The sequence below is a fragment of the Mesoplodon densirostris genome, chromosome 2, assembly GCF_025265405.1.
Source record: "Mesoplodon densirostris isolate mMesDen1 chromosome 2, mMesDen1 primary haplotype, whole genome shotgun sequence".
NCBI lineage: Eukaryota > Metazoa > Chordata > Mammalia > Artiodactyla > Ziphiidae > Mesoplodon > Mesoplodon densirostris.
In genome coordinates, this window is record NC_082662.1 from 66,324,523 (window position 1) to 66,342,730 (window position 18,208).

Here is an 18,208-nt window from a genome sequence, read left to right on the forward strand (position 1 = left end):
ATTTACACACAAGAACATAGGCTAGTTGTGGTAGAAATGGACAGAAGTATAAAATATAGCTTTAAATGCCATCTAGGAGCTTGCAATCTGGTAAAGAAATCAAAAAGTAGAATATAATAATATGTATTCATTCTTTCTTTCACTCAGTTATTCAATGAATATCTACTGAGGAACTAATAGGTTCCAATATCTGTATTTTGGCACTGGTAATTTAATGATGAGTAAAACTTAGTCTCACAGAGCTTACAGTCTGGTGGAAAACATAGGCAATCAAAGAATCACACAAACAAACAAAATTGCCACTGTAATAAGAGCTATGAATGTCACCATGGTTCTATGCCTTAAAGAGGGTAATTTAGTCTCCCTTCTTCTGCCCTTTCCCCCCAGCCTATCCTGACAAGGCAGCCTGAGTGAGCCTTTTAAAATGTATTTCATTTAGAATTTGGAAAAGTAACTTCCACCTTTTTATTATTTGTTGTTTCTCATCCTTAAGTTCCTCAGACATACCAGGCATGCTCCTGCCTCAGGGCCTTTGTATTGCTCTTCTCACTGTCTAGATTGCTCTTTTTTTACTAACTGAATATCTTACTCCCTTATTTTCTTAAGATCCTGGTTCAAATGGAATTTTCTCAATAAGGTTTTCCCAGATATCCTGTTTAAATGAAATATCAAATCTCTGGTACTCTCTAATCTCTTCCCTCTTTTATTTCTCTCCAGCACTGATCACTATATAACAGCCTATTATATATTTACTCTGCTTTACCATCTGTCTCCTGTGCTAAAATATAAGATCAACAAAGACATAACCTTTTTTGTTTTTTTTCTCTCTGTTGTCCTCAGACACACAATTAGCATTTTTTAAATGAATATGTCCATAGTTATTGAGGTTAGGAGTGAATCTCTGAGGAACTGTTAATTTGGCTTATAACTCAAGGACCTAAGTAAATGTTAAGCAAGTAAAGAGAAGAAGAAATAATACTGATAGTAGCAGTAGTAACAATAACAATTACCTTTAGTGTTAACTAAGTACTAAGTGTTTTACATATATTAACTCTTAATCCTTTAAACAGCCCTTCAGAATAGGTAGAATTATTATCTCCACTTTACGGATGAGAAGTTGAGACACAGAGAGAGCTTTCCAGGAAGAGGAAAACATATGTGTAAAACTTTCTGACTATAGGAAATACATCGAGGAGACAGTAAAAGTGTGTGTGTGGATGGAGCTCATAGAGTTGGGGGATGTGGTGGAAAAGGAAGAACATGGAGAAAAAGGCTGGGGGCCAGGTGGCCAATGGATTTATTTGTAGAGTGACTCATACTCCTGATTCCTCAGGAAAGTTCCTGTTCATACCTGTTGGCCTGGTGTAATTAAGTGAACCCCCTTTTACTCTCAAAATCTCCCTGGGTTGGATGATAAACTGAGTTCAGGAGTTCTCTCTCTTTCCTAAGAGTAATGAGAAACCATTAAGAAGTGGTAACGTGATCAGATTTCCATTCTGATAAAACACTCTAGTTACAATATTTAAAATCAACTGAATTTGAAGAATTTATGCAGGCAGGTATATTTGGAGGCAATAATCTATAATGATTGCCTGGGTATGGGTGGCATTAGTAGAGATGGAGAGACAAGAACAGATTTGCAAAATATTTAGAGGGTAAAAATCAAACTAATTTGATGATTGGTTACCTGTGAGCAGGATGTAGGAGAAGTTGGTGTCAACAAAAACTCCTGGGTTTCTGGTGTCAGCAACTGAATAAAGGATTTCTACTTCATTGTTATGGGGAACAATGGAAGAATATCATGTTTGTGTATGTGTGTAAAATGGGAGGTGGAGGGTTGAGGATCCATAAATGTGAAGATTTTAAACGTCAGTTACATGATAACTGATCAAATAAGATGTCTAGTCAGTAGGTAGGATTTCATTGTTTCTATATGCCACAGTGTTTATCCACCTGTTGCTGGACATTTGAGTTCTTTCCAATTTTTAGGGATTACAAGTAAAGCTGCAATGAAGATTTCTGTACAAGTCTTTGTATGGACATGTGCTTTTATTTATCTTGGGCAAATATTAAGAGTAGAATGGCTAGATCATTTGGTAAGTTTATATATAACTTTTTAAGATATTGACAGACTGTTTCCAAAGTGATTGTACTTTGACAAACTGTTGTACTATTTCACATTCCTACCAGCAGTGCATAAGGGTTTCAATTATTCCATATCCTCAGCAGCAACACTTGGTATATTCAATCTTTTAAATTTTAACCATTCTAATAGGGAATGAGTGGTATCTCATTGTGCTTTTAATTTATATTTCCCTAATGTCCAATGAGTTAAGCATATTTTTATGTGCTTATCTGCCCTTTGTATATCTTCTTTGGTGGACTGCCTGTTCAAGTATCTTGCCCATAATATTACTTGGTTGAAAAAGACTTGATTTCCTCATTGTGTTAAAAAGATATTTTCACTAGACATAGGATTCTAAGTTACTTTTTTTTTTCAATTTTGGTATTTTAAACCTATTACTCTACTGTCTTCTTACTTGCATTATCTCTGACAAAAAAAATCTTCTGTCCTTTTTATTTCTGTCCCTCAATGTGTGTTTTGCTCTGGCTTCTTCTAAGATTTTCTCTTTATCACTGATTTTGAGCAATTTAATTATGATTTGTCTTAGTATAGTTTTCTTCTTCTTTCTTGTGTTCAGGGTTTATTAAATTTCTTGCATCTGTTTGTTTATAGTTTTCATTAACTTTGGAAAACTTTCTGCCATTATTCCTTTAAATATTTTTTTCTGTCTCCTCTTCAATTACGTGTACATTTGTCTGTTGGATGTTGCCAAAATCCTCAATGATGTTCTTTTCATTTTTTCAAATTTCTCTTTTCTCTCCATATTTCATTCAATAGAATTTCCATTGCTGTATCTTCAAGTTTATTAACTTTTTCTTCTATAATGTTTAATATACTACTAATCCCATCTAGAGCATTTTTATCTCCCATATTACAGCTTTCATCTCTCAAAATTTGATTTTGGTCATTTTTATATCTTTTGGGTGTCTACTTCCTAAACATATAGAATATAGTATTAATAACTATTTTATTGTCCTTGTTTGAAAACTCTAACATCTGAATCAATTTGGGGTCAGTTTTGATTGATTACTCTTTCTCTTCATTATAAGTCATATTTTCCTGCCTTTTTCATTCCTATTAATTTCTGATTGGATTCCAGATATTATAAAATTTATTTTGTTAGGTGCTAGATATTTTGAATTCCTACAAATAGTCTTAAGACAAGCCCTCCATCTCTACTGGGATGCAATTAACTTACTTAGAAACAATTTGCTCCTTTTAGGTCTAGCTTTTAAGATTTGTTTGGTGAGAATGGAGCAGTGCTCAGGGCAAGGCTAATAACCACTACTGAGTACTGAGGAAAGTCTCTTGTGAGTATTTTACCCAATGCCCCATGAATCATGAGCTTTTCCAGTCTGGGTGATGAGAATAAGCATTATCCCTGGCCTTGTGTGAGCACTGGGCAAAGTTATCACTAATCTCTGTTGGGTTTTTTCCCAGTCAGCTGTAGTTGCTTCACAAACACACACTAATCAATGCTCAACTTTACCCTCTAAGGATACCTTCTGCAGATCTTTGTATTTCTCTCTTTGTGCAACTTTCTTGTGTCTAGTACTCTGTCTTATGAATTTTAGCTACCTTGGCTTCTCCAGACTAGTCCTTGTTACTACATAATGGATGCATCTAAGAAACTTTTTTTAAATGCATATTTTTAGTATCTAGCGATTCTGATTCAGTAATTCCAGGGAGGGTATCTATAATAAATTCTTATAAAGCCTCAATGTGTTTCTAAAGCTATTGGGATATTTAATCACTTGTCTCAGTGATGACATCAATGAACCTAGAGGTCTAAAAAGATTTCATGAGGCAAGTAGAATTTGAAGTAAATTTTAAGAAATAGTAGAATTTGGCAAACATATGTTCTGTTCTAGGTACTGTTGGATGATCAAATATGTTTGAGGGATGAATGAATTGATTGATCTTCGTTTTTTCACTTAGCAAACTTCTACTTCAATTTCCAGGCACATTCCCGCTCTACAGATTTATCTATCTTTCCCAGACCAAATTTATAACTTATACCTCCTTTCTTTTGTTATGATAGCCCATATATTATCTCCATCAAATCCATCTTTATATCGTAGTCATTTTGTTTTGTTTCTTCTACTAACCTGTATATTGCTTTTGAGCAATTAATTTATCTTTGATCCCCAGAACCTAGCACACTGCCTAGAAAACTTAGGTGCTCAAAAATATTTGTTGATTTGAACTGCTGTTCCTCTTTTAATATTCAGAAGTGGGCAGGAGGTAACTATTTTAATGTAGAAGTCAGTTATGACCTGGATATTTTTAGTAATGAATTGACAGGCACAATAGTATATTAGCGAACTTTTGCTGCATAGAAAAATTATCCCAAAACTTTGTGGCTTAAAACAACAAACATTTGTTATTTTGCCATTTTTGTAGCTCAGGAACCTCAAGGTACCTTATCTGAGTCCCCTCACTTAAAGTCTCTCACAAGGTTTCGGGTGGGGCTGTAGTCATCTCAAAGACTAAATGTAGAGAATCCACTTTTGTGTTCACTCTTGTAGCTGTTGACAAGCTTCATCCTCCTGGGCTGTTATCCAGAGACATCAGTTCCTTGCCATGTGATCCTATTCATAGGAAAGCTCATAATAAGACATCTGGTTTCTATCAGAGAGAGTAATGGAGAGATCAAAAGAGGGCAAGTTAGATGAAGTCACAGTCTTTTTGTAACCTAATCTCGGAAGTGATTAAGTTACAAGTGATTCCATAACTTTTGCCATGCTCTATTCATGAGAAATGTCAAGCCCACACTCAAGAGTACTATTTAGCCTCATAGATAGCAATACCACTTATGTTTTCTCAAAAACAATAACAAATATATACATAGATGGATTTATAGAGGGATTATGTGTTATGTCTGGAAGATAAGGGCTCTATTAACCCAAGAAACTTGGCATGATTCTATACTCATGTTATTTGGCCCTGTCTTTTCTTAGAATCAAAGAGGACTAGCAGGTAGATACGGTGGCAATTCTATTCTCCAAAAACTAGCAACTCTTTTTTGTTTAACAATGATTTCCAGTATGCACTCTCTGGATGTCTAGCATTCCAGTGGTACCTCAGAAGTTAATCAAGGAGAAAGGAAGGAGTGCTAAGCTCATGCCCCTTACATTCAGGTGCCACCCAACCTAATTCTACCATAGTACCTCTGTTGAGTACTTATTGCTGAGTTCATTAATTAAAAGTTTGAAAAAATTGTTTGAAATGCTTGAGAAATTCTAGAGCAATGTTTTTTGGCTATAGCAGTATAATATGGCATAGTCATTAGGTAAGTGGGCTTGGGAACCAGCCTGCCTAGGTTTCTTTGTATCCAGGTTCTGCCATTTGCTACACATGTGAAGGGATTGAGAAGTCTGGACTTGGTACCACCCACAGTTATTTCTTGGCCCTTTCTGTGTCTGAAGCCAAAACTACTTGGGCAGATTTGATATTGCGCTTCTTTTCATTTTCATTGTAGGCTTCACTTATTAGTCACCCTGTATTTATCTTAGTTTAACATGACCAATGGAATGGTTAATACATTTACCATCATTATTCCTACTGTTTTCTGTCCTGATAATAGGTCTCTGACTGAATGATGTGTGTTCTTTTAATAAACTTCTTATCTAGAAAGAAAATTATCTATAATTGATTTCTATACCTGTCAATGCATATTGTTTCATAATCAGTTAAAATATTTTTACAACTGTAGATTTACCAATATCATTGTGTCACTTATTCTAAGTTATTGCAGACCAACATTTTCAATTATGTTGTTAAATAAAGAGCCTGTAGGATGTAATTGATTGCCTACATTAAGGTAGTATCTTGCAGTTCATCAAATAGTGAATTTTCTGGCTTAATTAATGAGGAAGCTCAAAAAGGGAAGCACTAAATATTCCATATACTGTGCTCGTAACAGGACTAACCCCTGAACCTGAGACTTAACTGTTGATGCTGTCTTTTTTGTTTTTAAATTCTAGCTTCTGGAAATTAATTGATCATTGAAATAATTTTTAGAAGGATTCTTATTACTCATTTTTATCTAAGAACCAACATCTTTATGTGTTCCTTCTTATGTTCTATTAGTTGACTGCAACTCACCTTCAAAGTGTAATGTAGAAGTTGATTTTTCAAGTAGAGGCAAATTACATGTTTTCAATAGGTGACTTGGGCTGGAGAACAAAAGTCATGAGAAAACTCTTTGTCAGATGGTACTGGCACCTCTCCATGATTATAATGTCCAGGGTGTGTGCAGTGTGGGGAGGAACATCACTGAGAGGGAGCCTAACTTGTACTACAGTTGTCAAGTCTCTACAATTGCAATATAGTGAAAAATGTTGGACCTTTGGCAAGTTATAAAAATAAACCTCATAAGAAAAAAATTGTGGCTTTTGAAATGCATAGAACATGATGTATTCATAACACAGTGAACATTGAAAGCCTGTTTTCTCAGCCAGGGATTTTAAAATAAGACCCTCACATAAGGAAATGCTGCAAAAAAAGTATATCTATAAGGAAGAAAATAGCACAGTAAGATGATGATTAGCTGAAAGGCTCAGATAAATTTGCCCCTCTTTTCTTAAAAGTTTCTCTTCCATGGGCTTCCTTAACAGGCATTCCTTTGTTCTCCTTTCCTTCTTGGATGACTCTTCTCTTTCCTTTGCTGGCTCCCTTCCTTCCCACTTTTTAGCCATAAATATCCCACAGATATGTCCTCTTACCTTCTGGAAGTGGTGTTATCTCCTAGCTTTAATTATTACTTCTCTAAAATGGTACCACTTGTATCTTCAGCCTTGGCCTCATGGCTTCTCATCACTCTTCATCCACCAGCTTTTCTATGTATGTTATCATAATTTCCTGAGAAGCTATGGATTTATATAATCAATGGAATTCTTTTATTATATGTATATAAGTTGGTATATCTTTTTTTTTCTTCTTTTTTTTGTGGTACGTGGGCCTCTCACTGTTGTGGCCTCTCCCATTGTGGAGCACAGGCTCTGGATGCACAGGCTCAGCGGCCATGGCTCACGGGCCTAGCCGCTCCGTGGCATGTGGGATCTTCTCGGACTGGGGCACGAACCCATATCCCCTGCATCGGCAGGTGGACGCTCAACCACTGCGCCACAAGGGAAGCCCTAAGTTGGTATATCTTTAAGCTGTATTTCTACAGCTTAAGAATATGGAGTTTCCCTTTAATTTCTTTGATAATATTATCTTGTGGAATCAATTTCTGAGTAATTGTCAAACCAAATTTAATTTTAACCTGAGATAATAAGAGAAAGATCACATGAGAACCTCATTTCTGTGACAGCCTGAAGAAACTATTTTCCAATAAGTTTTTGTACTCAAATATTTAATTAGAGCTATATCAGGTTAAAAAAAAAGTCATTACAAAAATAGTCAGTGTTTTAAGTGAAAACCTCTATAAGTATATAGAGTTCTCACTGAACAGTTGTAATGGGTGTCAAGAAGTCAGTATATATACATAAAAATAAAAAATTCTACAGAATGTAGAGCATAAAGTCAAAATAAGTGCTTATTAAGTTAAAGCAATGCTACCATCTAAATGCTAAGTAATGTAAGCCTTGAATCCAAATGAATAAGCAATTATTGGTATTTTTAACTGGTATAGCTTTTGGTAGTTGTTTGAAAACTCTAGAATTATGTTCACATCTTGATTGAGGGATTGACCCCAACTGAAACAGCTGTGGTGTTGGAAAAGATCACAATGAACTGCTAAGGGTAATTGGAAGAAACTAGTTATGACAAGTGATTAATCGGAGAGATAGAAACTATAGGTGACTTACTTCACTCTGTACTCCAATAAAGATCTATAAAAATAAATAAATAAATAAATAAATAAATAAAATACCTAGACAGAAAAAAAAAAAAAACTATAAGTAATGTTCCTACTTTCTAAATTCATGAATTAGACACAATTTTATCCTCATGCTCATTTTCCCATATAGGCTTCTTCTTTTATAGTCATCATTTATTGATAATTTCCATCATCTCTCCCCATCCCCAGTATGCTGAGTCATGTGATTCTATCATATTAATGTCTCTAACACCCATTCTCCATCTCTAGCCCACTACTTCTACCTCAGATCATTTTTATCCTTATCTCTTTATTTTCAACTTACTGCAAGACCCTGCTAACTGATCACTCTAGTTTTGTTCCTTCTTCAATCCATTTGCTAGGCTTTTACCAGAAGGATCTTTTGAAGATGCAAATCAGAATATATTTTGCTCCTACTTGAAATCTCTTGGTGAAACCCCATACTGAAAAAATTTAGGAAAAATCCTAAACTTCTTGTCATTGTACATATAACTCTTTAAGATCCCTAACATACAACTTCTACTTAGAATAAGTTTTAACGTTATTTATTTTTCAGTCATGTACAAACAATTACAAAGTCAGGATCATTCTTATTGATATACTGGCTATATAGGTATCCTTGAAAATCCTTGAAGAGCAACATCAACCAAGAGCTATATCCTGTGCAGAACTATCTGAGATGGCAAGGAATTGCTAGTTGGCCCCAAATAAAATCACACATAAGAAGAAAAACAGTGGACTTCCCTGGTGGTTCAGTGGTTAAGAATCCACCTGCCAATTCAAGGGACATGGGTTTGAGCCCTGGTCTGAGGAGATCCCACACGCCATGGAGCAACTAAGCCCATGTGCCATAACTACTGAGCCTGTGCTCTAGAGCCCGCAAGCCACAACTACTGAGCTCATGTGCCACAATTACTGAAGCCCACGCACCTAGAGCCTGTGCTCCGCAGCAAGAGAAGCGACCGCAATGAGAAGCCCACGCACTGCAATGAAGGGTAGCTCCTGCTCGCTGCAACTAGAGAAAGCCCACATACAAGAATGAAGACCCAAAGCAGCCAAAAATTAATTAATTCATTAATATTTTTTTAAATTAAAGAAAAAACAGTATAGGGCAGTATGGCGCTTTGGACTCCTATAGATCTGAGTTTAAACTTTGGTGCTTTTCCTTAAAACTGTGTAATTCTTAACCTTATTTTTCCTATTTTTAAAATGGGGCTGTTAGTAACAATTCCATGAGATTGTGTGAGCATTAAATGAGATATTCTCATTTAGCTCATAGATATTCTCAAAGCACACATTCTAATGCTTCATTCACATTAACAAAAATCAAAGGACAAGTGATAAAGATGAGATCAATGCAGGGGACAGTATAAACCCAGAGTAAAGGTAATTGGGAAATAGAGGAGAAATATATAACCAGACTATGAGTTGCCAAATAAGGTAGACCCTGTATTGGAGGAAGTCTGGGAAAAACACATGCAGCTGGAGAGAGAAGAGAGAGAGAGAGAGAGAGAAAGAGAGAGAGAGAGAGAGAGAGAGAGAGAGAGAGAGAGAGTGTGTATGTGTTTGTGTCTGTGTGTGTTGTAGAAATAGTAGCAGTAGTAGTAGTAATGATAGAATCAACTAGAGAATGTATAAGGCAAGATAGCTAATAACTACCACATACTGAATACTTATTCTTAGCTTACCAAGAATATGTCCCAAATTCTTTCCATGTATTAACTTAATTATTACAAGAGAATTAAAGCAGACAAAGGAAATCAGGAGAAAACGTAAGTTTTAGTGAGGAAAAAGCAATACTTAAGAAACACTTAAGAGATGAACAGAGAGTCACCTCTATAGAGGAACAATAAGAAGTTGGCAGAGAGGTAGGGACCAAACTCAAAGATCGTTATGTCAATTAATCCAAGGGAGGATCAGATCTTAAGGAGAAGACAAATAGTAACAAATGCTGGGGAAGTATTAAAATAAGGAAAAGAGCCAAGAGTGTCCATTGGAATTGACAATTAGTAGGCCTCTGATGTCATATTCCAGAGAAATTTCCCTGAAGCAGTGAGGTCTGAAGTCAGATTGTAGGTGGGCTGAGGATTGAATAGGAGGTGAGGATAGTGAATGAAAGGTGTAGACTACTCTCAAAAGAAATTGAAACGTTTAGGAGAGAAGGCAATGGTTCTTTGGGACACAATTGGAACTGGTTATTGAAAGTTAGAACTGGAAATAATTGAAAAATTTCAAATCTAAATCCACTTGCATGTTAATATCTTTGGGATCATTTTGAATTCCTGAGACATAAACTTTAGAAAACATTTTCTTCTAAAGCTTTGATAATACAGAATTTTCTACTAAATGGAAATGGATATTAATCCAGAATAGCTTCATAGTTCTGCTCTTTATAAGTCTCAGTAATAAAGGTTAGATAAAGATATACAGAAGAGAAAACTGTAGCTTTAAACAAACTATAAATCCTAAGGAAAACATCAGTGTAAGTTTGAATTTGAGGAAGACTCCAAAGAAGTCATAGGAAATGAGATATCACTTAAAGCCCAGAAAAATTTAATTTCAAAGTGTAGATATTTATTGAAGGTCTACTTGGTAGTATAAGACACTATATTTAATTTTGGCAATTTCAACTCTGATTGATTGCCATTTTATCCCATGTAAAATTTACCTTATTCTACTTTCTCTTCCATGAGACATTTAGTTCCTATTGATACAGTCATGTTTTTCTTCTTCATTGCTGTCATTGGTTTTCATAAGATGATGTTCAGAGGGAGAGCCAAATGCGACCAAGTCAATAAGTTAAAGTCCTACTGTAGGAGAAACATTCAGCAAACAATAACAGTGAGAACCTTTGTTCTTGTAGGCATTACTTTTTAAATCTCTGGAATTTTAAATCATGAGGTCTGGCTATTTTAGTTAGAAGGATTAAACTCCAGTACCTCAGGTGAAAAATCTTTTTAACCTGGAATCAAACCTTCTTATACTTCATTGAGACAAGCTTAGAACATGAAAAAAATAGTTTAAAAAATTGATATTGGGCTTCCCTAGTGGCACAGTGGTTGGGAGTCCGCCTGCCGATGCAGGGGACACAGGTTCGTGCCCCGGTCCGGGAAGATCCCACATGCCACGGAGTGGCTGGGCCCGTGAGCCATGGCCGCTGAGCCTGCGTGTCTGGAGCCTGTGCTCCGCAACGGGAGAGGCCACAACAGTGGGAGGGCCACGTAACACACACGCACACAAAAAAAATTGATATTGTTATAATAATCATTTACCCACAGTGATAATTAATGAAAAGATTAAGTTGTGAGGATAAATAGTATAAGCATTTAGAGAAAGAAATGCTTAATACAGTAAAGGATTTGTGGAAGGTTCTCAGAGAACCTGGGAACTGAGCTTGGCCTTGAGACTGGGTATATTATAGGCAGAGAAAGAGAACAGAGGTTTTCTAGGAAGAAAGAGCAGAATGTTTGAATAAGTGTTTAAATTACAACCTGGAAATTGTAGAGACTCTACTTGGATCTTTTGAGGAGTCAACTGGCAAATAAAAATATCTTTAAAGGGTAATGTATACAGTAATTCTCTTCTATCAAAACAAAGGGTTCTGATCCATTTTTTTTGTGCTTGTAAAACAACCACTTAATGATAGGCATTTGTGGTGCTCATTCCTTCCATCAGTAAAGGATACCAAGTTACTAGCCCAAGTTATTAGCCCCTTGGTTCTTTAATAATAATAATACTAATATATATGTCAGTTATACAAATCTAAGTATGATAAAATTCATTTCTATAAAGAGTTTAAAGATTATTAAGATATCCTTTCTGTGATAAGACTTGTTTCAAGTATACAATTTCACCAGTAGTTTTGTTATTGTTTTTGGGGAAAGAAATCAAAACTATGTATTTTCTCAAAAAATTTTAATACAACAGAATTTTATGCCCTGCAAAAATCTTAATGAGACAATGTATGTAAAACTCCAGTCACAGCTCCTGGCATGGAACAGGGACTTGGGATTTGCTAAAGGTTAATTCAAAATAAATGATCAATAAATGTTTGTTGAATTGAATTATTTAAAATTTCTATCATATAATTGGGTCCTAATTGTTAATGTTTAACTTCCCTTCTGACTGATGGTAGATATATATTCCTTTTTTTTTTAAACTAGAAATACAGTCCAATTCAACCATTATTCAGATGCCTATTCTACGCTTAGCATAGTGGTGAATAAAAGAGATTCAGTTTGTGACTTCATGGGACTTCATGTAGTGGAAAAAATGTGAAGTTGACCTACCAGCTCTTTCAGGTTCTGGAGTAGGGGAAGCATGGTTAAAATGATTTGATAGGGCTTCCCTGATGGCGCAGTGGTTGAGAGTCCGCCTGCTGATGCAGGGGATGCGGGTTCGTGACCCGGTCCGAGAAGATCCCACGTGCCGCAGAGTGGCTAGGCCCGTGAGCCATGGCCGCTGAGCCTGCGCGTCCGGAGCCTGTGCTCCGCAACGGGAGAGGCCACAACAGTGAGAGGCCCACATACCGCAAAAGAAAAAAATGATTTGATAGATATATGTTCCAGCCTAAACACTATTATGAGTGCATTTGTCTTAACCACATGACAGGCATATTGGTATATCACAATACATTATATCCCCATAAGGTTTCTAGGAGATACACTCCCTATCATGACTTGAAATATAAGAATCAATAAATGCATTCAACTTATATAAATAACCTGTGAAATTATTCAGATAATTCCAGTGTATATTGCTCTCAATAGTTAAATGTTTCGTTGAATTTTAAAACAAACTAAATAAAGCCTATAGTTCAATAATGACTGTGTGGTTTCATTAAAACTTACTTTTGAAAGTTTCTTAGAAGGCCAACACTTCATAATTAATGACTGTTCAGCCAAAAGGTTGACCTTCTGAATGACTGGATAAGTGCAAACTTAGGAGGAAAAAAAATTGCTTTGGACTATTTATTCAAGCCTAAAAGCCATTATATTTTAGAATGAAAGTAAGTTCTAGAACTATGCCTAAGAAATTAGCTCTATATTTTAACATTTGAGAATTCTTTTTACAATAAAAATTCATGCTGTCTACTTTCTTTTATGCTATATTTAAAATAAGAGAATTTGTAAAAAGTTTCATTTACCTTGATCGTTTGTGACCTCCTTTAGAGGTTCCCAAGATTGAACTGACAGGCATGTGAAGTCTAAGATACCAGACATTTGATATAAATGGATCCAGCATTCTTTCCAAGCTGAATCTACAAAGCTTCTACTGACAGAGAGCTTCCTCTTATCTGAGATTGAGTCAGTTAGTTCATTTACTTAAAGGTTAGTGTTAATGAGATCAAGGTCACAGGAAGGGCCTTATGGAAAGAAACTACGAAGTCAAACAGGCCTAAATTTGAATTCCAGTTCTGCTTCTTACTAGTCGTATGACCTCAAATAGGTAACAAAGCCTCCCTGAGGCTCAGTTTCTTCACCTTTAAAATGGGAGAGTAGAACATATCTTTCTATGTTTTGGAGTGAAACAGAGGCACTCCAGTTACCATTTATGCACTTAGTTCAGGATCTGATACATAATGTGCCCTCAATAAATGTTAATTGTAATTTTAATTTTTTATTAGAAAAACAACTCACCGTACACATTGTGTATTCTGCTGATCATTAGTCAGCAATATCCAAATATTAGCAAAAAGCATTGTTCTTGGAATGTATAGAAGCCTATACACCCGCTTATTATATTTTTGGACCCACCAGAAATTTCAGCTGTTCCAACAAGAATTCCTTTTCTCTTTGTATGACAATTACAATCAGTTCTAATGCTATCCCAGTGATTGAATAAATTGTAAGAATAATCATGTAAAATAACATCATTTCAGTTCATATATGCTCAATAAATGGTGTATTGACACATGAACAAATGGATGATTGAATGAATGAACTATTTACTACTCTGGAGCACTTGGAAACAAAGCTTGAGGTGAGAGACTAGTGATTCACTTCCCTGCTAACACTGACTTGCTCCATGACTTTGAGAAATTTCCTAATTCCTTTGATTCTTGATTTCTTCCTCTTTAAAACATACTGGTTTGTTATGTAATGTCCATGATTCCTCACCTCTTCTGAAGGGCTCTGATTCAAACAGGCAAGGAAACTTGACTTAGGAGGCAATTTCTTTCTAGGTACAGAAGAGGTGTGGGAGCATATGTTCCTTGAGCTCTTGGATCTCATCTTCATGTACTCTGTTCTAAGTCTAACAGACTTTTGAAAATTTCCCCAAATGTGTATTATTTTACCAACTGAAGAATAGAGAGTGCATTAAGAAAATTCACAGTGAAAATGAACACATTTGGAGGAAATTATTTCAATCAGGTTTCTAGAGAAAAGAGTCTTAGAGATGAGCCTTTAGTAGAAGAAATCTAAAGGGTGAGCAGATTTGTTGGCAATCTGTGCCTTTCATTGGCCAATAGCTCCTTCTAGTTTTTTTCACTCATTCATTCATTTATTCATTCATTCATTCAACAAATTCTTGTTGAATTATTACTATTTGCATGGCAACATGCTAGTGTAGGATTATAAAGATGAATTTGATATATACTTTGTCCTTAAAGAATTTGCTCTTTAATAAGGATAAGGCATATATATATAAATTTTTAAATGTTCTAAATGACATGAAAAAAAGTTAAATGAGATTTAAAAGGAAGGAAGACAATTTTAGCAAGTCAGTTGGCGACGAAGGGAGGGAAAGTAAAGAAATCTCGGAGGAGATGGCATTTAGCTTGTGTTTAAACATCTGTAGATTGGACAGAAGAGAACTTTTGACTGAGGAAATAATGTGAGCAAAGACTCTGAGAAGTACGAAATTGAGTGCAGTTTGTTTGTACAGTTGGGTTTATGAAAGGGAGTAATGGGAAATACATTTAAAAGGATACCATCAGATTGAGAGGACCTTGAATGTGACAGTGAGGGCCTTGGTTTTTATTTTCTAGGCCAAAGCAAGCCATTGGAGATTGCAGAGAAGGGAGATGGAAGAAAATTGTGTTTTAGAATGGTGACCCCCAAAGAAGAGTTGTACATTGTAATTGTAAAATGAATTTTGATGGGCAGATGCCACCAATGAATCTCCTAACCCAGTTCTCTTTCTTGTCCAGGCTGCTGATGTACTACTGCAACATGGAGCTAACATCAACGTTCAAGATGCAGTTTTTTTCACTCCATTGCACATTGCAGCATACTATGGGCACGAACAGGTAATTCAGTGGCATTTCTGAAGCCTGGGGCATCACTTAGGTGTTCCAGGTTTTTCTTGAACTGTACTAGGTTCAAAGAAAGGATATTTAAGATATCCTTTAGTTTTGCCATCTGCTCATCAGTTCCCCCCTTGAAGAGCTTTTGTAGATACATAGAAACATAGCAGCTACCAAGTTATACATTTTTACTGACTACTTTAGTACACGAGGGAGGCAGTAGAGTATATGGCTAAGCGTGTGGCTATAGAAATCGGCCTGAATTTGAAAAATTACTAGCTTTATGACCATGTGTAGGTTGTATAACATCCCTGATCCTCAGTTTCTTGTCTATAAAATGAAAAAAATATTAATAGCACCTACCTCATAGGGTAGCTCTTCTGATGATATATTAATTTAAAGTGTTTGGCAAATGCTCAATGAACGTCACTGGGATGATACTGACACTAACAATAAAACAAATCATAAAGCCCATTCCAAAAGTTCTCTGAAAAAAGATAACTTTTAGAAATGGAGTTTCCTCTTTTCTAGTGACCTGGCATGTGGTAGGCTAAAAAATGTCTACCAAAATATGTTCACATGTTCACGTTCTAATTTGTGGAACCTGTGAATGTTACCTTAAAAGGGACTTTGCAGATGTGATCAAGTTAAGGATCTTGAAATGGGGAGATTATCCTGGATTATCTGCGTAAACCTGATGTAATCACAAGGGTCCATATAATAGAGAGCAGAAAATCAGAGTGAGTAGTAGGAGATGTGACAATGGAAGCAGTACAATAAAGTGCTACAAGAAGGGGCCACAAGCTAAGGGATTCAGGCAGGCTGTAGAAGCTGAAAAGTAAGGAAATGAAAGCCTCCAGAAGGAATGCAACCTGCCAACACCTTGATTTTGGACTTCTGACCTCCAGAACTCTAAGAGAATAAAAATGTGTTTTTTTCATCCAATAATTTTGTGGTAATTTGCTACAGTTGCAATGGGAAACTAATATATGGAATAACCTAGATAAACTAAAAAATGATCACTAAATATGCTTTAAATATATAATTTGCTTTAAATATATAGTTACGTATCAGAAACATATTTATAAATTTTGTTAATCTGTAATTAAGTAATGATATGTATAGAATGCTTTAAAGTTTACAGTGTAGCATCATTCAACAAATAATTTCATTTGACCTTCATGACAACCTTATGAACTTAATAAGAGTTACCATGTGAGCAAACTCATACTATGGGACAGGCACTATGTTAAGGCCTTTATGTGGATATTTTTCTAAATTTGCCCCAACCCTAAAATCAGCTGTTATTTACCCCTTCTAATCAATGATACGCATGGAGCTTACTCAGGTCAGGTAGCATGCCAGAGTCATGCAGCTAATAAGTAGAAGAGCTGGAGTATGTATTCAGGTCTGTCTGATCCCAAAACCCATCTTCATTCTGTTGTACCAAAGAGCCTCTTCTTATCCCTCTTTTATCAGTGAGAGAAATCATAAAGTCCAGGCCATTTACTGAAGTAGTGGAGCTAGAATTCAAGGCCTGGTGCTGTAATTCCACAGTCTGTTGATTTTCAACCTTAACATATTGAAAGAAAAATTTTATATGCTCTTTTCAAACACTGTCTTTTAGCTATACTCAAGAAACTCAATAGAACCAAATAAAACAGAAATACAAATGTAATTAGATAATCAAAACTTAACTGTTCTTTTGACATTCTGTTTTTACTCTTCCTCATTTTATCTCTCTAGATCTGGTCTCAGTTATGCAGCAGAATTATGCCTTTTTACCTTTGTACAGTTCATGCCATTGCACTGCCTGAGGATCCCAAGTTAAAAATCAAACTTCCTTGTGTCTCTGTGCTGTTCTAGTCATTGTGCCTTTCTTTCTTTGCTGGCTGGCATGTGACTGGACAGTCTCAGACCTGCAAAGTGTGACCTCTAGCTAGGGGAGACTGCTCATTTCATTGATATGCTGCTCAGACTGCACTGGGGTGCCCTGGAGAGCTGAGCACTGAAAATGCTTCTGAAAGTACTGGGTCCAAAACTCAGGTGATGAGAAAACTTCATACTTTTCTGACTTCAGGCACAGAGAGGATATACACAGTGCCTGTTATTTGTAGAGTCATCCTCTTTGGCGATTAATCTCATGACCCAGCAGAAACATAAAGAGCTTCTATGTATGTTGTGTGGAGACCTAAATTTGTTTACTTTCCCTGAATATATAGTCACAGTATTATAAAATTATGCTAAAATGTGGATGGTTCTTTTATGATAAGGGATTCACTTTCTATGTGCAAAGACAACACATAAGTAATTTATGGAAGCTATTGTCATTTACTAAAATATGCTGACAGGAGAATGGCACATTCTATATATAAATGTGCCTAATGTGCCATGTTCCTTGCCATTTGCTTATTTACTTATTTTAAGTGGAAGAGTAGATGTCTTTTATCAACAGCAGTATTTCCTAGGTATATAATAATAGTGCTTAATAGACAATCGATTTCAAAGATAATTTAAATCTGTCCATTATAAAGTCACATAATCAGAATTTATGGAGCCTATGTAAGTGGAAGTATCTGCTTAGGTGTGCAAGGTTCTTGAGACTAAAAGTCTACTGTTCAGATTTCTCTTGAATTAAGTATTGGTCTACCCATTAGCCAAGAAATAGATAAAATACACATGTTTCATATTGGTGCTACCACTTCTGCTATCATTTATTGAATACCAGGCACTTTTCTAAGTGATTTATGTGTAATAACTTATTTAATTATCACAACAACTCTATGAGGCATTCCCATTTTAACAACGAAGAAACTGAATTTTCAAAAGGCCAAATAATTTATTCAAGGTGACATACCTAATAAGCAGAAGCCCAATTTCAGAAACTTTGTTCTTTACCTACTGCATGAAATAGGAAGTTTTCCCAAATCCCACCCAGCTAATTTTTTGCCTAGAATTTCTATCTAATATATAATATATTCTTCAGAGG

The 18,208-nt window shown here is 35.7% G+C and overlaps 1 protein-coding gene across 1 annotated transcript in view; it reads left to right on the forward strand.

Moving 5' to 3' along the window:
* TNNI3K (TNNI3 interacting kinase) overlaps nt 1-18,208 on the forward strand; it is a 282,262-nt gene that overhangs the window by 69,073 nt on the left and 194,981 nt on the right. The window contains exon 6 of the mRNA XM_060089965.1: nt 15,124-15,222. Coding sequence (XP_059945948.1) covers nt 15,124-15,222 — 99 coding nt within the window. The remainder of the gene's footprint in view (nt 1-15,123; nt 15,223-18,208) is intronic.